Source organism: Pelmatolapia mariae, linkage group LG15 (assembly GCF_036321145.2).
Source record: "Pelmatolapia mariae isolate MD_Pm_ZW linkage group LG15, Pm_UMD_F_2, whole genome shotgun sequence".
NCBI classification, from domain to species: domain Eukaryota; kingdom Metazoa; phylum Chordata; class Actinopteri; order Cichliformes; family Cichlidae; genus Pelmatolapia; species Pelmatolapia mariae.
The window spans coordinates 16,953,958-16,975,276 of NC_086240.1; the positions used below are offsets into that span (position 1 = coordinate 16,953,958).

A 21,319-nucleotide genomic window follows, 5' to 3' on the forward strand; every position below is an offset into this window, starting at 1 on the left:
CTATGTGCCTAAATGCCCTGAGTTGCCACCATGTGATTGGCTGATTAGAGTTTTTAACAGCTGAACAGATATACATGATAATGTTTCCTATGGGTGTATTGATGTCACAAGTTCTTACCAAAAAAAATGCACATTTTTAAATGTTTTTTTCCTAAAAAATAAATAAATAAATAATAATAATCATTTTCCTGATATTTATTCCTGAATCTTGTAATGTCTTTATCTTAGAGTCTTAGAGTATAGGTACAAAGGTGCATACAAATTTTCCAAATCTTTCAAATATCTAGTTTTAGCCATGATTGCTGGTTATTTAGAACCCATGCTTAATCTCAAAACCAGTAGAATGTCATCACAATGTCCATTTGGGCTGAGTGACAGTTCCATTTTTAGAGCAGGATATCATGGGATTTTTGTGCCTTATGTTATATTTGAATATTGTGTGGTTTCATAGAAATTTGTCCCTGTTTCACATTATTACATTGATGTCATTGGCATTAAGTGGTCTGCTTAGTGAGGAGACCAGGAATTCAGAAGGGATTAAATTCATTCATCCTCCAATCCACACAGATGAATGGGTATGCACGACCAAGATGCTCGTTTTTTGAGTGCAGTTTGGTGCCAGTGACTACAGCATGAAAGGCAGAGGGGTGGTCAACCTGGGTATGGGTTCATGATATGACATCAACTGGCAGATTGGAGGTGCACGTTGAGTGGAAAGCAGCTCTCTTAGTGGCCTCCAGAGGGCAGAGCGGCCTCTCTGCCCCTGGGCGATTCTGCCCTGTGCTCTGGGCTTAGCTGCTCGTTACATTAAAACAGGGGCTTCTGTGACAGAGTCAGCATTATGAAAGCTAAGAGGATTAGCTGATGGACATTTCTGGCGTTGCCGGTCAATTATCAAAATGAAAAGCAGTGACTGGGCAAGGCCTGGCATGCTCTATGGCACAGAAGAGCTCCTCTCTCTCCTTCTCATCTCCACTCTAGCTCTCCATCTCCCACTCAGCTTCTGTCTGTCACAGGTTACTGAGGTTTAGGCAGGGAGGCGGGAGGGGGAGAAATAAATAAAGGCGTCATTGGTGCCTTTCTGAACATGACATGGTTATCTGTGTGAGCCACGGATTAAAAAAGAGCATTTAAAATTTAATGTTTCTAAAGTGCAAAACTGTATGTTATGCAACTGTGTAAAAACAGGCCTGCATGTCAGCCAGCCATCCATGCTCCTCCAACCATGTGCATGATCATCCATCCCCACATACACTCCCTCACACTGCACACTGCGTGCTTCGCTACTGTGTATGTGTGGGCATGTGTGTGACTGTGTAGCCCCTTGTGATTGTTTAGCACGCTATGATAATAGGAGGAGTCTCCACCACTGTGATGTCACGCTGCCAGCACGTGTGATGCTGGAGTGTTGGGGGTGATTTGTGGGGAGGCAGGAGGGGGAGAGGGTTTGTTTTGGTATATCCATAAAAGTGACATTCCACAGCTGCGCGTGTTAAGGATCTACCCCGGGGATTCACACAACACTGCGAATGTAATCAGCCGAGTCAGTGTGCCACCACGGCTGCAGCGGACACATCACGCCGGCAGTGACACCGTGCCTCCCCTTCCATCCTCAACACTCGCTCTTATCGCCCAGCTTTAATACAAGCAGTCACACCTCACTGGGGCACGGCAGAGGTGAGGCTGTATATCCACGTGTGCCAGAAAAAGATAGGAAGCAAACTGATCAAGTGTTTCTCTTATTATTATTTTAAAGCCAGGAAGGCAACATTTATGTTTATTTCTATAACTGTGAGACAGTTACTCAACATATAAAAAGAGCAGTAATCCTGGCTTACTACAAGCAGGCTGAATTATATTCAATCCCAATTATCACTTTCGGGGACAATGTCATCATGGCGCTGTATTACAGATGGTCCTGCTGCATGGGCAGATTTGATATGAGTATTCAGAGGCTGCTTACATACAGCTGAAAAATGTCTCCATCTGGTGTCACTACACAACTAGCTGAACTAATAGGTAGCAAAGTATTTGTAGCGATAGACCGATTAGCATATGTGACACATCATATGTTTATTTTTTTCGTGTTATCAGTCTGAACATAGTTTTGCTTATTGGCTTATTTTCATTCTTGCACTGGTTCGGTTTATCATTGTCTGGATTTCTGTTTGGTTGTGTGTGTATTTCTCAATATCAGATGATCTGAATTCATCTCAAAGTGTAGATCCTGAGAGAACTAATATGAAGCTCTGGAGCTTTGTCAAGCCCAAACTGCTGGAACCCTGTTCTCTCTCCTTGCCAGTGTGCCTCTGCAGTGCGCAGTGAAAACATACAGAGGTGGAAGAGAAGATTATGGAATTAAATCGGCCACATTTTGGATTCGAATCTCCAGGTAGGCCGGGGCCTTTCTGTGTGGAGTTTGCGTGCTCTCCCTGTGCCTGTGTGGGCTTCCTCTGGCTTCCTCCCACAGCCCAAAGAAGTGCAGTGGTGAATCTAAAGTGGCCGTAGGTGTGAATGGAAGGTAGATAAAGAGCTTAAGTGCACAGCATAAAGTCCTGTATGAGTATATGTGAAATACGAATGTGGGCTTGTAGTATAAAGTGCTCTGAGTGGTCAGTAACACTGAAAAAGCACAATATACATGCCAGCCCAGTAAGGATTCTGAGAAGTTTTTGATTTTACCTTATATAAGCAGTAATGAATGAGTGAATAGGCATGTGACACAACATAACTGTAGGACTGAATAGCCAGCATTTGAAGTTATGGACATTTAAGACAAACAGAAATACATCTTGGAAAGAAAAGATTTTTAATGACAGATCTGGAGGCCCAAAACATTTACTTGGATGTGATTGTAAAGAGGGAGGACTTGTACACTACAAGAACCTCAGAATCTGTTCACACGAAGATGTCAGTCCATGGAAGCATCTGCCTTTGCAATTATTGAGGTAAACTACCAATAAAAAAAAAATACCTGGAAAAGAAATTATAAAAGGTACAGGAAAAGGAAAATGTACAACACGGCTTGCAGTGAAACAGTCGGAACTGCTCATAGGGAAGAGGTACACGCATCTTCTCTGGGTAAAGTCCTTGTAAAGGCTTGTCTCTGTATTTCCATGGTGTGCTCTGCTGCAGCTATACAACAGCGTACTGCTGATACAGCAGCTCCCGGATCTTATAGTAGTCGTCACACAGGCAGCCTTCCAGGCCAATGCGTCCGGCCTCCGTCTGGACAAAGAGAGCGCAAACATGCAAAGGTCATCCAGCAGGTCCTCACACAGCAAGCCTTCACCAGCCTTGTACGTCACACCAGACCTTAAAAACAAGTGTGTTCCCCATTCCTTCCTACAAACTTGGATGAAAGTGTCTAATGAATCTGCATCAAGATTTTACAGTTAAACACCGCACTCCTTTACGAGTCTCGGCTCTCTTTGATTTCCTTTTCTGGGTTGCATCTATTTTAAGTTCTTGTCAATTATGCAGTTTGTTGTTAGTATCCTGGCTCACTCCTACTTTCTCTGTAGCTCTGAAGCTTTGCCTGTGTTTCTTATTTGCATCTTTTGTCTGAGGTGAGATGTTTTAATTTGCTGCTGGGGCTTTGGTAGCCTACTTACGCACGCTGTATTTGTTTCTCTTTGTGTATAAACTACCATTTGGGGTATTTGTGCTTAAGTAAAGAAACCTTAAAGTACTCAATTTTTCAAGTCTGTCTTAGAAAAACAGTCAGGTACCTATAGAGTATCAACATTAAAACCAGTTTTCTTCCTCCTGTTCATGCAAATACAATTTAAGACAAAACAGGAAGCAGATTTACAGCCTATTGCTTCCACCTGTTTTTCTCTACACCCCAGACTTTCTCATGACATATAAAATGACGTGCTCAGTGCACCGTAAGGAACTGCTCGGGATCCACAATCTATCATCAAACAAACGGAGAAGCACGGTTTGTTGTAATTTTTTGTTAGTGTGTCTCATGCGATTAATTTTCAACTGTGCATCGCTGCATCCGATGGCTCAGAGTCTCATGTCACTATAGCCAGGAGTGTAAAGAGAAAAGGTCAAACAGCATTTAAAACACCATTATTTGTCATTATTTGAAACACTGGCAGGTTTAATATGACTAATTGACTGGTTTTCTATCTACCTAGTATTCTTTCATGGGAAGGAAGGACACTTACTCTGCGGACGGCCACCATGTTGTTGCATACCAGCACTCCTCCCACAAACTCGGCCTGGATGCCCTCTCTGAGCAAGACTTGCTTGAAGTCAGACAGACGAGGCTCGTTGATAAACACCGACTGATGCCCTGAAATCTGAAGAGAGAGTGAAACAGGGTGAAACTTGTCCTACAAAGACTCCTTATTCACTCTTTTGGACGCAGACTATCACAATCACATCACATCACGAGCCTTGGGAAAAGTTTTCTTTCAGGGATCATTTCTGCATCATACGTTGGTCAAACGACATTAAAATGCCAAAATAAGTTTTATGCACTAATTGTAGCAGCTATTTGGGCCTAAAAGTCACGTGCTGCTCATGTTGTTTCATTTGCCAAAACAATTTGCATTGCTGCAAGGAAATGAGGCTACCTGTCAAAATGAGCAGCAGCAAAAACAAGCCTTACGATCACATATTCTCTCTGAGCTGAATCGAAACAAAGCGCCCTATTTAGCATTCGTTCCACCCTCTTTAGCTTTCTTCGCAGTCAGAGGTGGGACCACTCACTCGTACAACATCACTGACCCATCTAAATGTTTGGGGCACACTGGGGAAAAACAGACTGTGTTTGATCTCTCATTCAAAAATATCTAACAACTCTACAGCAGCAAAATAAACTTGAAAGTGAATATTTGAAAGTCCTCCACTCAAACATGTGTTTAGAACATGTGCAGAGCCTGACACTGGGAGACGAAGAGAAAAAGTTTAGAGCTGGAAGATATAAGCAGAATTTTGTGAGCTCACAATTAGGAGACTATCTCAGAGCAGCTAAAGATGGTTCATGAGAGTTGGATGTAGCCCCTAGGCTTGAAAAGTAAAGTCAATGAAAACATGCCTTAAATGGCTATTGATCAACAGGGGGTGAGAACTCTGTGTGAAAATTTGTCCACTCTTTTCTTTGATTTATGAGCTCATAAATGTTTTTCTACTTGTTTATGATCTCAGTTGCTAATTTCAAGTGTTCTTCAATAGAATGTGACAGTATTGTGACAGTTATTTTGCAGGCCAAAAAGTTCAGCTTATTGGTGCGGCTGTGCACAGTCCTGATTTTTATGTGGCCCCTTGGGGGAAACCCCCTTCCAAAAAAAACGATGAATAGATTAGAGTAGGGCTACTCTATGAGTCACATGTAACAATCAGTCTTAATCTAAGTGTAATTTCTGTACAGCAAAACAGCTGTACAGAAATTTGCTGTTTTGTACAAGCCAAAATTAGCATCTCATTTCACATCACTAGAAAACACCATAGCACATTGCTAACCAAGCTAGCTTGCAATATCTTGTCCAAATATGGGCATGGTTGGAGATGGAAAGAAAGTCAAACTTAAAGTTTTAAAAAGAAAAGTTAGAAATACATGGAAGATTGTCCAGCTTTTAAATACAGTGTGTGGATGCATTATGCAACATAAACCTTAACACAGTTTATAGGGCTAAGAAATGGTTATGCATTTTTTTGTCTTCTCTGAGGAGTCTCAGAGTCTCTCAGAAACTTAATTACTCATAATCAAATAATCAAAAAGAACTGCAAAATCATTCAAGACAGCAAGATTTCTGCTTCCCACCTCGTTTGGTGGCAGTGGTTCCAGCGTGGGAATGACATCACTCTCTTCAGAAAACTCCTTCTCGTCCTCTCCGAACAAGTTCTTCATGGCTCGCTGTGCCGTGACTGCTATGTTGATGGGGTCAATGCCAAGATCGGGGGCGATGTCCATAGCCAGCTCGCTTTCTTCCGCCTCGTCTTTCACACCCTCCTCCAGTATCACGCCGGTATCCACCTTCACTACACGCATGTCCAGCACACCGTCAATCCACGCTAACTCCGTGTCTTTGGCCTTGCAGAACTGCAGAGAGCTCACCAAGGAGTCTTTTAACCGCACCTTTACCAGGACAGAAAACAAGATAGTATGAAGACCCTGACGAGTCTTGGAAGGATTGCAACACAGTACTTCAGATTTAAGGTCATAAAACACATTTAAGGTATAAGATCAAATGCACCCATTACTAAATTTTTGGGGAAAAAAGACAAACACACTTTATTAAAAATATAATTACACAGGCCTTAAATTAAGCTAACCTGGTAGATGTGGGTTTCACTAGTGGCATCCACAGTTTCCTGCAGTTTAGGCGTGTAGACTTTGATGTCCTTGCTAAAAGCCTTGCAGGACTCTGCCAGGTCCAGACTGGGTTCTGGTGGCCCACGAACAATCACCAGCTGTCTGGGCTTCATCTGATTGATAATCTTCTTTATGGAGTCCCCGTCAGAGCGACCCTCGTAGTCTATGTACGTGACCCTTGCTCTGTGAAGAAACAGAGATGAGGTCAAGCCTTTGAACACTACACTTGCTAGGACAAGAACTGCGCCAGAGACACCAGAGACTTGTTGACTACACATAACAATTTTCAGCATCATACAGGTTGATATTCAATCACGTGGAGGTGGATTCTACTGTACTGTTTGCCAATGGCCAGTTAAAATGGCTGAGAAAACACAGCCAAATTATCACAATGATCACTGACCTTATTTCAAGACTTTCTGTGCTTGAGATGCATTTTGTGGGGACTACAGACAGATCCTGGTCCATAGGTTCATCTCCATTGGTCAAACCAGATTCTAATTTGCTCTTCTCCTCCTCTGTGGCTTGCAATTCAGGAACCAGAAACTCCTCTAGCCTTTAAAAGGTAACATTGGTTTTTATTATTATATTATCATTGATAAAAGTCAGAGTTTCACATTAGTGGCCTCCTGGATTCATCAGTCATCTGATGTTTTTGTGCATTAGTATCGAGTACCTGATGATTTCTCCATACTCGTCCCATTTGATTCTCTCCTCGTGTGTGGGGAACATTGGATATGACTTTTTGGCCTGTTTGAAGAAACTGCCTTTACGGCTGCCCTCACCCTTCATCATCAAATCGTGGTGTTTGGTTTTTACTACAGCCGACTGATCCAGATCATCATCCATATCGCTCTCATCGCTGGAGTCCACATCCACCCTGCAAACCCATAAAATAAATATTAATTCTATACTTAAAAGTTTAATTTATCTAGGAGCAGACAACTTATTTTTGCTCGGTAGCGGAATATAAATGTTTGTCATAAAAGTGTTATGACTCATCTCGCAGTTACAGATTTCCTTTTAAACAGCATGTTTGAGATTTGCAGTCTAGACCACAGTTTGCATTTGTGATGGCATTTTTTCCAAACCTAATTTGCTGCCGTACTCGTGAACTGACTGATGAAACGTTTTGTAACACCAAAAGCGTCACGGAGAAAATACGTGCAACCCTTAAGCTACGAGTCATCTCATGTCTTTTTCTGCAGAAACTTACTCTTTTGCTTGTTCAAGTTTTTTAGCAGTTTCTTTCTTAAGTTTCTCCTTTTCCAGGTATTCTTCCAGCTCCTTGCCTTCGAGTTTTACTCTCTTCTTGACCTGTTGTAACAAGAAAAAGTGGCAAATGGATACGGTGTAAATGACAAACTGACACGTTTTGTTTCTTCCTAAGCCAGGTCTGCATATTAGCATCAGGAGCTTCCCATGGGGCAGATATCAACCCTCTGGTACAGCAAATCAACATTATGACTGCAGGCCTCACCTCCAGATCCAGCATCTTTTCTCCAGGGTTGTCGATGAGGTAGCGAGCTAAGGTTCCAGGTGTGGTGCGGTACGTCAGGATGATGGAATTTTTTGCATTTTGACACCACTGGATAAAAAGTTCTCGAGAAAACCCTGACTCAAGGTCCGGTTGGCTGCAGAGCACCACCTTGGGGCTGGGTACTCGGGCCAGGTCTGCCAGACTGTGGCACAGGGTCAAATGTCGGAATTGGAACGGGTTGTTCCTCTTGTCCTCAAAACACCTCATGAGCTTGTCACTCATCCACTCCACCTAGAAAGGATCAGTGATTGATGAATTCATGAATTATAACAATTATGTATTATTTGCTGTGCTCTCTCTGTAACAACATTAAAGTCTTGACTGGAAAAATCTGAATATTTCAATAGTTTCTCCGATGTGAAAAAACAAACAGTTAACGGTACCTGGGACTTTGAGAACTCCACTACATTGTAGCTAACATTGTTAAGCAGAGCGAGTGGGTAAGCTCCGAGCCCAGCATCCTTCGTCCTCCAAATCTGGTCCAGGAGCTGAGCCAGTTCCAGCACACGCCCAGCTGTATCTACGGCAATAAGGACATTGCCATCACCACGCAGGGTCTCCATCACATTGGCTGTGGAAGAACGGAAAAAGAGAATTACAAATGTACATAATAAAATCTGTAACCGTTAGAATATGGCAGTTTGAACTCACATACTATTGATGTAATAGTGTTAGTGTTAAAGCGCCCAGTGGCTATTGATACGTACTAAGTAGCTGCTCATCTCTTTGCTTGCGACGTGGTTGTACATACGCCGCATTGAAGGAGTCTGTAATAAGTAAGGATGGACGGCTGAGGCTCTCCAGTGAGCAGCCATTGAGGTGGCTGGAGTACACAGAGAAAAAGAATGCATTAACAATGAGCCAAACTAAAAACAAATAAAATTTCATTTCACATTAACGTTTTCTTTGCTTACATTTCTCTCTTGTGGTTAAAGTCCACGGCGTAAACAATCTCCTCCTCCCCATCCTTCACAATTTTCCAAATAGTGCCTCCAATCATGTGACCGGCTGGAAGAGGAGTAATGGAAAGACCGTGCCCTTTTCCTGTCAGGTAAAAAAAATACATAAACAATCACATTGTTATATGTGGTGCATAAACAGGGAATAACACCTGACTTCTGATGTTCTGCAAATAAAACACACCTTTCAAATTGACAATCTGAGAGTATTTCAGCTGCTGGATCTTATCAAAAGCAGCATCCACATCATCAAGTGTGAACAGTGTAAAATCTTCACTGTTGTTTCGGGACTACGTGAAAAGAAAGAGAGAATTTAATAAAGCAATGGTAATCAAGCCAAAAAGAACCTCTGTTAATTAAATCATGCATTACCCACATCCCCTTCTTACCTGATACAGATCGTACATGAACATCTGCCCCATCTTGTAGACAGGAATCGTGGCATAGATAGTACAGTTCAGCCCTAGTTTGCCCACAGCGTATGGCAGGGCTCCCAAGTGTATGGGGTCGGGATGGGAGAGCAGCACAGCGTCGACCTGATGAACATGTCTGGAGAGGGGAAAAAAGAGCATTGCAGCAGGTTCAAGTCCCAGAAAAGGGGAGTAGTTTAATTCAAATCTTTATTCAATCGCACAGTCTCGTCTCACAAGATCAAAATTTCTTCTTTAAAGGAGAACAATACGCATTCACAAGGGGTCCAAACAGATAATAAAGCTTTACATTTTACAAGGGAAATATAGGCTTCTAGTGGCCTCTACTAGTGAGGACAGTTTGCGATTCATTCAAGATTAGAAGGTGCACAGCTCCAGAAACAAAGCCAACTAACATGTGCACATGGGAAATATTTAAAGTTGTGTTTAATGCTTTCCCCCTCAACAAAGATGGCATTTCATGAACTGGCCTGTACCCTTAATAATGAGTTTTGACACCTCAATACATATCAATAAAGACGTGACAACCATTGAAATAGTTTTGGGGGTTTTTCCAAGGGTAACTGAATAGGCAGAGACCACCCTCACCAATTTCTGATACAAAAGCTTCAAGGGTTACTTCAGATACTCCTGGTGTTAAGATAGCTATTCAAATTGTGTAAAAATCACTTTAGAGGTTTCCTGACTTTGCACAAAAATAAGACTTTAAAAAACATTTTTTCTCTGGAAGTTACAATTCAACCACTGTCTCTGTAGCTGTTGTTATTAGATGTGAGAAGAGAGGAGAGTTTAGGTAGTTTGGAAGCCTCAAAAGTAGAGCTGTCCCTTTTATTCTCGACTCTATAGATGTTCATACAACCGATACAGTTAGAAATGATGAGTATGAAATTCCTCATTGGTGATAAAGCATTATAATACACAGGGTTTTACAGCTGGAGTGCTGATAGGGCAGTATGACTGTGTGTGTGTGTATACATATACATACATATATACACACAATCTATATGTGTGTAGAGAGAGAGAGGAGACTATCAAAGGCAAGGACAGACATGAAAGAGAGTGTGCAATAACTGCATAGTTAGAAGAAGACAGACATCCTTTAATTCTGCACTCTTGCACGACATAGCTAAGAATGATTCACATTCACAGGCAGAGATGAAGAACACAACTATTATGTGAATAAAAAGTGCTAGGTGGAAAGCATAATAAAAACCAAACTGCATCATTAATAATTCCCACTCCTCTTCTTTCCACTGTCCCCATCGTACATCATCTGCTTCCATATCACTCTATCTCTAGCATCCTCCTCTGTCACACAAGCCCTCTTTCACTACATCCATAACTCGTCTCAGTGATCTTCCTCTTTTTCTCCTGCTTGTCTACTTCATATTCAACATTCTTTGTCCAACATATTCACTATCCCACCTCTGAACATCATCTCAGCCTTACTTCTTTAAATTCTGTCTCCAAACTGCTCAACCTGAACAGTCCTTCTGATCTAATTCTTTCGCCCAGTGAAAATCTTAACATTTACAAAATTGCCATTAGAGTATTAATTAGGATAATTCATGTTGTATATATGTATAGGAAACAGCAATAGAGCAAGAATTAGAAGACATACATTTGTCCATGCTAATGAAAGCATAAAGAAGCAAAGGACTAAGTTTGGAAATCTCTCCATATATGTTGAACCATCTCCTTGTGCCTGATATTCTTCTACTACAAGATGAGACAGAAAAAGTACAAATTCAACATAAGTGAGGTACATTGGGTTTTTGATGTTAAGATTTCTTGGGAGATGACTCTCAGACTCAAACAAAACCTACACCCATCGTCTAATATGTGGTACGACAGAAACCAACAAACAAAACCATATAATCTGTGGACTAGAAGCTTTTTACTATAGTATTATAAATGATGGACTACACCTGGACCCATCTAGAAAGAATGGCCAGGACAGAAATCTCTGGAGATCTACCTTTGGCGGCCCATACCCTGGGAGGGGTGACGGGCAGTAGTAGTAGTATTATAAACTTTCTTTTATGGCAGTAAAAAAAAGTCGGCACAAGCTTTCTTTCCCCTACTTCGCGGTGGGGAGGTCAGTCACCAATAAACCAGACTGCTGTGGGTGTACTGTTTAGTGAGTTCATAAAGGCACATTTACTTTTTGCTAAGAGTTTAAAAAAAAATTAGAAACATCAACTCTTTTTGAAAGACTGGCGGTATACCGACCTCTTCATAGCATCTATGATTTCCATGGAGAAGTTCTCATCCCAGCCGCAGTCCAAGAGGAAGCGGAATTCATCCACCTGCAGCAGGTAACAAAGGGCAGACTCCTCCTGAACCCCTGACACGGCTGTCAGCTTGATAATGGACGTCATGGTTCTTCAGTTGTCGAGCTGAAATATAAGAATTGTGCTTGCATGTTATACTCACCACGAAACCTTTCCTACTAACTCTAAGGCGCGTGGCTCTTTATGTGTGTGAGTGCGACTCTGCGAAAAGTCATTCAATTTAATCAACAAAGAAAACAAACACAACCATGGTTGGAGTTTGCCATTAAAATGTGTGTGAGGCTAATAGCGTAATGTTGCACAAGTTTAACCAGTGATGTATGCAGCTTACAGGCTGTAAGTAAATTAAATGTGAACATAGTTTTGTCGCTAGCCACAGCTAGCTCAGAGTTGTTAGCAGATTGCCCAGCAAAGTGTATTTACAGTGCTAGCTAATGAGTGTAAATGAACTAACAAAGGAGCGTGCACCATACCATTAATTGTAAAATAATGGATTTGTCTTCTGGAATAAAAAACAAACAAACAATCTTTTTTCTGTTATTCCCAAATTAAACCATTTTGGCTCGCGTTTTTGATAGCGGCAGACATATTTGCCGCTGCATCATGTGTGAGAGGGCAAAGGAGCATACCACATATGGTGGTGTCGGTACTAAATAATTCTATGTTAAAACACTACATTTAGATTTTTTTTTCGAAAGGTATCTGAACACATCACCTTTAACATCATATTTTCAGTGTTGGAACGTATCTAATATTCCACTACTTGTGCTTTGACATTAAAATTAATTATTTAAAAATATGAAACCACCACATCGTAAGTTTACAGTTGGTACAATCCGATGCCCTTCGCTTGGTGAATGAGGAGCTGAAGGCCGCGGCTGGTGTAAACAGAAGGTATTATTTTAGATATTAATATTATATATTATATTCATTATTCTTTTTTGGTCGAGTCAGTGCGTTTTAATGTGTTTGTCGTACTAAAAATACAGTAACTAGTGCAGCTTAGAAATAATCCTTAACTACATCTTGAAACATATTGCTAAGGCTAACTAGCTGACAGGCTAGCTAGCCAAGTGCCTCTCTCTAGGATACCAAAGGTTTGTGATGAACGATCTGCAGACTTACTGGATATTTAGTATTCAGCTTCATATATATATATATATATATATATATATATATAGCTGTAATGTAATGCATGGCTACCATATAATAACTGAAGTGACCGTGGTCTGTTCTTTGACATAGCTTGATGTGCATTTAATGAGGTTTGCCTGTCAAACCTCATTGAAGTGCATAAAGAAATGTTGTAACACATTGTCAAGGTGTACACATTCTTATAATCTAAAGTAGGCGTTTAAAGACACTCAGTTGTTGTGCTAATTGTGCAAGCAAATGTCTGGCATTTTTAGTCTTGAACATTAGCTGATTTCGTTTTCTAGAGGTTTTTTGCAGGTCTTCTAAATCTGTGAACATGGGCTACCCCCGGAATACTACATGTTGCTAAAGATTACGTCTCTTTCAATGGTTGGGACTCGCAGCATGATCAAAATAATGATGGTGGCACGATACAGATATAGTGTTATGAAAAAGCATTCTCCCTTTCCTGATCTCATAGTTTTTTTGAGTATTTGTTTCACCGAAGTATTTCAAATCAAACAAATTTTAACATTAGACAAAGATAACCCGAGTAAATGCAAAATCTAAATATGTGTAACTAAATGGAAAAAATGGAATTAAAAGCAGAAAGCTGTCGTTGCGTTCATTATTACTTTTAATAAGTCACTTCAGTTGTAAGTGGTCTGATTTCCTACACTTTTAACAGTATTTCCCCTAATTTTATTTTAGTTAACTTTTACCCTTATTCATTTGAGAGCCTCATTTAAAATCATGAATTAATAACTGATTTGTTTATTTAACAGTGGAAGCTATGTGGTCCCAGTGTATCAATGGTGTATCCTAAAAGAAAGCAATAAGATATTGCTATATTAGTATTTAGCCTTTCAAATAGCTTAAACCCCTAAAGAGATCAGGCTTTTCAGCAATAGTGGTAAATGTTCTTGTATCATTTATGCTTGTGCTTTCCTGCATCCATTTTTCTTATTATACAAACTGCAATCATAAGTTTAATTTGGGAGTATAAAACCCATGCTCTTTTTCCTTTCTTTTTTTTAAGGTAGAAACCATGGTGAACTTGGCAGCCTTTGCCCGCCAGTACTGGGCGCACATATTTGTCCCCACAGGCTTTGTCATTGGATGGTACCTTGACAAGCAACAGGACCAGAAGTTGACAGCTTTCAGAAACAAGAGTGCTTTGTACGGAAGGTAAGAACGAGTGACTGTTCACCAAATAAAAACAAAACAAATCCCTCAGGTTATTCTTGAATTTAAAGACTAGCTACTATGTTGAATTCATGATGATGTTTGGCACTGTGTACACAATAGCCCATGGTCTGGAGTTGTTATTTAGTTTAGTGCATGGATATTTTCAATTTGGCAAAGTTATAAATACATGAAATCTGCAATTTCATAAAAAATCCACCTGTAAATATTTGAAACACATAAGATGACGCACTAATGACAATCAGTTTAATACTTCCACCGTTTGTGTTTTATCTTGTCTATTTGGTGTATTTAGGCCAAAATATGATGCAATGCTGAACTTAACATGGAAATGCAATAAAGACCCCCTCCAGACATGCTTAACGATGTATACACACTTAGGTTTGAATGTTTTTCCCCTAAAAAGCTAGTGCTATAAATCCTTAAGGTTACTTTGACTCCATTTCCCCCATTTTTTTAAGGCTCCATTAATAAGCAACTGCCTTCTATATCTATGCAAATCCACTTTAATAGATTTCCATATAACACTTTTTGTTTCTAATGTAGTAATACACTTTTCCACTTTCAGCCGATAACTCCAGTAGTGATCTTCTGGTGTAAAACTGTGCTCATACATCATTCTGTTCTGTGAAAGCCAAACATCTTATAAAAGTTCAAATTTTTCTTCTTTTTATAGGGAACTGAAGCCTGGTGAGGAGGTGACCTGGAGGTAGACTGCTCTCTACTTGAAAGCCTGTGTCGTGTGGTGTGAACGAATGGGTGTCCTCAAATCACAATATTTAAGAAGACTCCTGTACCTCTGTTTTTGAGTTGTATCAACCAATAATAAAGATGCCATTAATTAAAATCATTTGGTACTTGTTAATGATTCTGGTTGTACAAGACCAAAAACGATATAAATTTTTTTTTATTTTTAGTTCAACAGCAAAATCACAAATGCATTATCTATTTCCAGTCGAGCTAATGAAGGCTACTTGGAGCAGACATATTCTCCACTGAAGATCTTATTTTGTATAAAGTGATTTGATCTCTTTATGCAGTCACCATGATGGAAGAATCTAGTGCTACAGTGGTTCTGCAGTGTGGATAATCCCCTTCTCAAAAAGTAGTTCAGCCAAAGCAATCTGGGAAAAAGTAAAGGGAAAAACATGAGGATCAACCACGAATGAGAAACACAGGACCAAATAAGTGATTTTACTGTGCAGAAACCCTGTTTATACAGGTACCTATCTAAAACACTGAAGATAAGCTGCCACATATGAGACACCTTCTGCCAAAAAACATAAAACTACACATAACAGAGTGTGCGAAGGTAATAATTACCCTGTCCTGCGCAGATTCACATGGGAGGCTTCCTACTGTCACAAAGTCGGGATATGAATGGATCAGAAACTCGACAGCATCTGTGTACTAAGAGGAAAAACAAGTCAACCACATCATTAGCACAGTTTACGAGACCTGACATTTGATGACAAACACATCTACCAATCTTTACCTCTGGTTTTATTTCAAAACTCTTGAGCTCCTCTTTGTGGTAAACTCTGGAGTTGTCAGTGGTGTAGTAAAGATGAACGGCATCTCCGTCATTGCATAACCTGGCATGAAGATTTACAGGACAAATGACAATGACACTTTTCTGCTTTAATTGGTAGCCTTAACATGTAGTCAATAAAAAAAAAAATCTGTGTTACCGGGCACACTGAGCACGTAGAATTCTGATTTGAGTCTGGGTAGTGATGTGTACACCCACATCCTTTACTTGTCCACCTTCCCACCTCCTAGGTGCTCCTTGCACACTGGTGACCAGTTCATCTGTGGGTGATGGTATGAATTAGAATCAAAAGCAATATTGTGACGACATGCATCTCATTGAAAAAAAAGAAAGAAAAAAGAAACTAATGCAACAATTACAGCTCTCTCCATCACATACCTGGAGTGAGAGCGGGAGGAAGGCAGTCATGAAGGAAGTCTTTAGCCTTCTGATCAACAGCAGCATCCACTGGTGCGTAATTTGTTAGCCTCTTCATCAGATTATCAATTCGAGAGAAGAACTTTGCCCTGCGCGGGTCTTCCTACACAAGGATAAGTTTTGTCTTTAGCTAGTAATTGGGAGTAAATGAGGACAACACCTGAAAAGTTGGTAAAAATCACTTCATTTAAATACCTTGTCGGAGTTCTGTACTCCCATGTACGTCAGGTAGTCCAGAGGTAAACCCCGTCTAAACTCCACGTCCTCCTCCATTGCTACTTCCAATGCTGCTGGGACCAGCTGAAAAAAAGAGCAGTAAATTATGAATACCCTTTTGTAAGTATAACTGTCTTAGGCAATCCTTAGGTTAAGAAAGACAGGTGATGTATGAACCGTCAGCGAAATACTCTCCACCAGAGATCATTAGTATCATCTGTCAGCAGGAAAGACTGCTTTGGTTATTACTCTTCACCTGCAATGCAAAACCACTTCATGCTGGATGCAAGATTTATACCCTTTTGCTAACTACTGGCACTGGTTTCAGAGTTCGGCCGTTGTCTTCATCTGCATGCATCACAGTGGGAAACGGGGAGGTTTTTCTACCTTTTGCAGCAGATCTCCCCAGCTGTTCTTCTGGTAAGAGGAGATGGTGATGTGCAGAGAGTGTGCGTCTGGTAGGCAGTTGCCTTGATGGATAAAACCTCGAGGGAAGTAGATGAGATCTCCGGCTTCTACCACCACATCTAGGATCGGCTTACCAATGTCTGCCTGGTCGAAGTTTGCTGAAGAGAAATCCCAAAGCAGACACCCCTGAGAAATTTTTGCCAGCATTAATTATATTTATTTATAATTCTGTTTTCCAAGCAAGAGAGACCATTTTATTTCCACAAATCAGTAATTTATCATTTGTAAGTGACACCACAAGACATGAAATATTTCTTTTTCTGCCCTCCTTCATCAAACCCACTCCACCATCATTCTCTTACTTTTAATTACAAGTGCTTTTTACAAAGTACCCATTCCCCTGCTGCCCCAGGATCCCATGAGGTTCAGACCCAAAGGCATCAAATAATTATGCTAATAAAACGCAACCGTTAAAAACTACTAAGAGGATTAGTTTTGTTTTGTTTTTACTCACGACTCGAAAGCACGGGCAAGACCTCATCGTCTGATCTAAAAGAAAAGGAAAAAAAGAGAAAATGAAAGAGTAAAAAAATATATATATAAAAATACCAGATATAGCAAAAATGAAACAAATTAAAACCCACAAATGCAAATTGACTTAATTTATTATTGTTTTAATTCGTCTGAAGGTTCAATAAACACCCCAGTTTCACAAAAATGAGAATTTTCTGGCAATTATTTTATGGTTCAGTCTTCGCTGGGTTCAATCAACACTGATTTGGATGCTTAAGTAGTTTTGTATAAAACTTTAGTCCATCATGACCCACATACTATAAATAAGTCTGTTATGCAAGTTTGCTGATTTAAAACATTTGCAGAGGTTTACTAATGTAATGACATCGCATAATGTACACGCAGTGTGTTTGATATATTATTCTGGATTTATTATTATGCACTATTAATTCAGAAACAGCGTGACTTTAAAATTGCGGTGATCTTTTTTGAAAGTTTCCCTGCCGTTTTTCACCTTGGGCTGTACACTCGCCAGCGTTTCTTCCCTTCCAGCTGAACCACAAAGGCTTCAATGTCATCATAATGTGGAGCAAATCCTTGTGTGCCAGGTGGTGTCAGGTATCTGGTTGAAGAAAACACACACACAGATCAAGACCAAAACAAATGGAGTATTCCCTAATGTGACCGATTTTTGCCCCAAATACTAACATATTGGCTCCCGCCATGCTGCCAAACTGCTCTTGGAGGATGGACAGCACGTTCCACACCGTGGAGGAGAAAGCCTGAGGATTCAGCATGCGGAGGGAGCAGCCACTCTGGGAATTGAGACACCAAGATGACTACTAATCTGCAGCACAGAGCAGATGGCGCACTGATACAGCTAATGGAATGACTTCTATCATGCAGCAATGAAAAATATTCAAATTAAAATATTACTTAGTACATAAATATACATCTGATTTTTCTCTTAATGAAGGTGGTCCCGGAAAATATGAAAATGAGGATAAGCTTTAATGATCCCCACAGAGAAAGTGAATGCAGCTAATTTGCATCAAAGGGCCCAATTATTAGGAAAGTATTCAGGACATTAAAAATGCAGAAATCACTGAAATCTTGCTTTAGACATAATCATAAATCAGCAGCCTGCAGTACTGTGTCCCCACCTCATAGAAGTCCCACGCAGTGTATGGGAGCACTCTCCCTGGAGGATTGTGAGTCTCTCTCTTGCCATTAGTGTAACTTGTGACATCCAGGTTCACTCCATACTGAACATCTTCCTTAAATATTAAAAAAAGTCACAAATATTCAGGACTTTTATTCCTTATTTATACTAACAAATATGACCAAACTGCTCTGGACGATTATTAGTCTGCACAATTAGAGCAGGGTTGTCTCAAATTTTACATGGCGGCCACATACAGTCGACCAGTGAAATGCCCCTTTCTATCAGTGTAAAGAAGTTTAACTAAACACTTAGTCCGTGAGATATCTTAATTACTTTGGTAATGTGAATGGCTGTGGCGGAGGTCTTCATCAATAGGAAAAGCTGTAAAACTTCAGAAAAATACAGTTGAAAGCCCAAAATTTATGTCTGACTTCACGTGTTCCAAAACTGTCCAATGGGCCAGATTTGCCTTTGACGGGCCAAATTGACATCCCCGAATTAGAGGTTTAAAAAAGGTGCCAGTTTGGTTAAAACATTTGTGAGACTTCCAGTAACAGATTACAATCCTTAAAAGTGCCAATAAAGCCTGCCATCCATCATGTCCCCTGATAAACACAGATGGGGAGATTATGTCTTCTGTTTATCCACCCATTCTCCAAACATTTCAAGTGCTTGGTTCCACTTGCACCTTCCCCTGACTCACCTGGTGCTAATTCAATGTTTTGAAAAAGAAAAAACCCAGTATCCATTTTTAACTAAGTTTAAGACTTAGTTTCAGGTTTCCTACCTCTCTGAAAATGCGATCGAGCTCTGCTGTGGAGAACAGTCCCTTGTAGTAATCAGGATTCTTACGTTGGACAAAGATGGGCTTTTTTTCCCATGTTTCCCTGAGAAAAGAGGGAAATGTATCAATACCCAAGACCTGTACTAAGAAGCATGATTTAAGTTAGTTGGTTAACCCTGGGGTTTGAGTATTGCTGCAGCAGTTCATTTCTCAGACAGGTCACTTATGCTGCAGACCTAACCTGCTCCAGAGCAGTTTATGTTCAAGATTAAAGATCAACATTTATAAAAATCACTGGCTAATGGCCAATCAGGTCTCTGGAAAATGATATCACCACTCCCAGAAGATCCCACAGACTACTGTGCATGAATAATAACGTTTTAACAGTGTCTAAAGTCTTTGGGCTTTCCCTGATGAGCATCAGAAAGAAATACAGATTCTCAGGCACAGCTTTACTCCCCCCCCCATCCCCCCCATTAGCTTCAAACAGTTTAATTGTTTTGTGAGCATTAATACATGATCCTAAAACAAGGCCCCTGTTTGTGCTTGTGGACCTTATCACATGTAAATGATGTAAATGAGAAGCGAGGTAAAGTAACTGAAGGAGCAGAATATTAAAGTGTGTACTAAAAGTTCCACATTACTGGGTGTCAATAAAGGTTGAAAAAATAAAAAATATATATTACTTTATATATAAAGAGCTTCGAGATAAAGAGTGCCAGTTGTTTGTACCTGAAAAACATCTTGTCAGGAATGGGGGTGATGAGCCACTGGAACAGCTTGCTCGCTCTCTCCCTGCTGTTGTTGACTTTTGCCAGGTCTGCCAGCAGAGTCTCGAGAGGCTCAGCGCTCACACACTCCACCGTCACCTGATTTTGACAAATACACACTCTATTAGGCCTTACACGTTTTTGAAATTCAGAAGACATTAAACCTCTATCTTTACATTAGCAGGTAAACACACTCACGTGCGGAACTTCCTTCTGATTCTCCTCTTTTTGTAACGGCTTGTGAAGCTTCTTTCGCATCTTCTTCCTCTCAGCTTTCGCTTGAACTTTGACCTTGAGCTTAAAGGCTGCATTGTCCCTTTTCTTTTTCTTCTTAACTTCCACCTATAAAAACATAGAGGTTAAAACAATGCCCAGAAGACAGAAGTGTGCAGATAAAGAGGAGAGAGCTGGAGTCGTTGCTGCTCCTCCTGCAGCTGTCAACCAGACACTCAGTCTTTGGTTTTAAGTGTGTGTACCTGCACTGGAGGCTTCTTAGCCGGAGGAGGCTGGTCCGGTTTTAAATTTTGATACAAGGCAAAAGCTGACATGTGTTTGCTCTCCATTTCACACCCGATGCACTACCAACCCACGACTTCTACACATGCTCCTGTGCGCTCCTTCTTCTTCTTCTACGAATGTTGTGTCGATTTGTTCTCTAATGGACTCTTTACCGCCACCTACAGACGAGTGATTGATTTGACCTGATTCAATTATTTCTCCTCTTCTCCTTGTTCTTCTTCAGTAAGTAAACCAGTGTGAATTTAAAAATAATTAAAACAATTTATTGTAAAAAATGTTTTGTTGTACAGCAATATGATGGCAGGAAAATAATCAAAAAAATTACCAAAAACAAAAAGGTTTTCCCAAAAGATAATGAAGCAACAGAGAAAGGCTAATGGCTTTTCTTTCTTTATTTATTTATTTTTTACAACTTTCTACATTGTTGATAGATACTGAAGACATCAAATATATGAAGCAAAATATATGGAATTATGCAGCAAAGACAAAATTGATTAGTAACTCAAATATGTCTTATATTTTTGATTCCTCAAAGTAGCCATCCTTTGTTTTGCTGACTTGGTATTCTCTCATTGAGCTTCATGATGTAGTCACCTGAAATGGTTTTCACTTCATAGGTGGGCCTTTTCACCCGCTTCGGATGTTATTATTCCATTCAGTGGGCGTTATTAGGAAAAATCAGTCCCATAGATATGGGCCAGTAGGGGCTTTCTACACCTGCTAGTTTGTTCGGAAGCCTTCTCAGGGTCCATTTGTGGAATTTCTTGCCTTTTTAATGGGGTTGGGACCATCAGTTCTGTTGTGCAGAAGTCAGATTGGTACACAGCTGACAGCCCTCATTTGACTTTATGTTACCTTAAATAAATAGACTCACATTAAAGGCTCAATTAGGTAATGGACAAATTCACATACAACAGTGATAAAATATCTTAATAAAAAATTAAACAAGAATGAAGGCAAATACTTGCTAATTAATGAACTCGTCAGTTGAACAATTAGTTAACTATAGGCCAACTGTAGCCAACTATAAGCCACTTCACCGTTCACCTGTTAGAAGACATCTGTTTTTTATAGTCCATA

General features: G+C 40.2%; 3 protein-coding genes across 4 annotated transcripts; 1 reads left to right on the top strand and 2 right to left on the bottom strand.

The window, feature by feature from the left end:
- Positions 1 to 2,792: 2,792 nt before the first annotated feature.
- Positions 2,793 to 12,145, bottom strand: cpsf2 (cleavage and polyadenylation specific factor 2). The gene is made up of 15 exons (XM_063496167.1): positions 12,029 to 12,145; positions 11,494 to 11,660; positions 9,220 to 9,379; positions 9,015 to 9,120; positions 8,786 to 8,915; positions 8,579 to 8,694; positions 8,255 to 8,442; positions 7,812 to 8,102; positions 7,548 to 7,648; positions 7,008 to 7,211; positions 6,735 to 6,887; positions 6,292 to 6,514; positions 5,780 to 6,094; positions 4,179 to 4,313; positions 2,793 to 3,228 (listed from the first exon to the last, which is right to left on the bottom strand). The coding sequence occupies exons 2-15, from the start codon at positions 11,640 to 11,642 to the stop codon at positions 3,136 to 3,138; spliced, it is 2,364 nt and encodes a 787-aa protein (XP_063352237.1). The 5' UTR covers positions 11,643 to 11,660; positions 12,029 to 12,145; the 3' UTR covers positions 2,793 to 3,135.
- Positions 12,146 to 12,363: 218 nt separating this feature from the next.
- On the top strand, positions 12,364 to 14,745 carry LOC134643023 (NADH dehydrogenase [ubiquinone] 1 beta subcomplex subunit 1-like). Of its 2 annotated transcripts, none has more exons than XM_063495195.1 (3): positions 12,364 to 12,449; positions 13,729 to 13,877; positions 14,572 to 14,745. In XM_063495195.1, the coding sequence occupies exons 2-3, from the start codon at positions 13,738 to 13,740 to the stop codon at positions 14,606 to 14,608; spliced, it is 177 nt and encodes a 58-aa protein (XP_063351265.1). In that variant the 5' UTR covers positions 12,364 to 12,449; positions 13,729 to 13,737; the 3' UTR covers positions 14,609 to 14,745. The 2 variants fall into 2 exon arrangements, with proteins under 2 accessions (XP_063351265.1, XP_063351266.1); XM_063495196.1 differs by having other exon boundaries at positions 12,388 to 12,449; positions 13,733 to 13,877.
- A 43-nt stretch (positions 14,746 to 14,788) lies between these two features.
- Positions 14,789 to 20,336, bottom strand: riox1 (ribosomal oxygenase 1). Its single transcript, XM_063495194.1, has 15 exons — positions 20,197 to 20,336; positions 19,919 to 20,062; positions 19,683 to 19,819; positions 18,954 to 19,053; positions 18,165 to 18,278; positions 17,710 to 17,816; positions 17,516 to 17,623; positions 17,003 to 17,037; positions 16,468 to 16,646; positions 16,060 to 16,164; positions 15,826 to 15,967; positions 15,587 to 15,707; positions 15,391 to 15,490; positions 15,219 to 15,305; positions 14,789 to 15,019 (listed from the first exon to the last, which is right to left on the bottom strand). The coding sequence occupies exons 1-15, from the start codon at positions 20,281 to 20,283 to the stop codon at positions 14,960 to 14,962; spliced, it is 1,626 nt and encodes a 541-aa protein (XP_063351264.1). The 5' UTR covers positions 20,284 to 20,336; the 3' UTR covers positions 14,789 to 14,959.
- Between the last annotated feature and the right edge of the window lie 983 nt (positions 20,337 to 21,319).

What these genes read in the sequence shown, in the direction of transcription:
- cpsf2 (XM_063496167.1), bottom strand. Translation starts at nt 11,642, where the DNA reads ATGACGTCCATTATCAAGCTGACAGCCGTGTCAGGGGTTCAGGAGGAG. An exon ending in TCATGTACGATCTGTATCAG is followed by an intron (nt 9,121 to 9,219) that starts GTAAGAAGGGGA and finishes CTTTTCACGTAG; the next exon opens with TCCCGAAACAACAGTGAAGA. An exon ending in GAGTATGGAGAAATCATCAG is followed by an intron (nt 6,888 to 7,007) that starts GTACTCGATACT and finishes TACCTTTTAAAG; the next exon opens with GCTAGAGGAGTTTCTGGTTC.
- LOC134643023 (XM_063495195.1), top strand. Translation starts at nt 13,738, where the DNA reads ATGGTGAACTTGGCAGCCTTTGCCCGCCAGTACTGGGCGCACATATTT. An exon ending in AAGAGTGCTTTGTACGGAAG is followed by an intron (nt 13,878 to 14,571) that starts GTAAGAACGAGT and finishes TTCTTTTTATAG; the next exon opens with GGAACTGAAGCCTGGTGAGG.
- riox1 (XM_063495194.1), bottom strand. Translation starts at nt 20,283, where the DNA reads ATGGAGAGCAAACACATGTCAGCTTTTGCCTTGTATCAAAATTTAAAA. An exon ending in GGGGAGATCTGCTGCAAAAG is followed by an intron (nt 16,165 to 16,467) that starts GTAGAAAAACCT and finishes TCTTTTTTTCAG; the next exon opens with CTGGTCCCAGCAGCATTGGA. An exon ending in TCCTCCCGCTCTCACTCCAG is followed by an intron (nt 15,708 to 15,825) that starts GTATGTGATGGA and finishes CATCACCCACAG; the next exon opens with ATGAACTGGTCACCAGTGTG.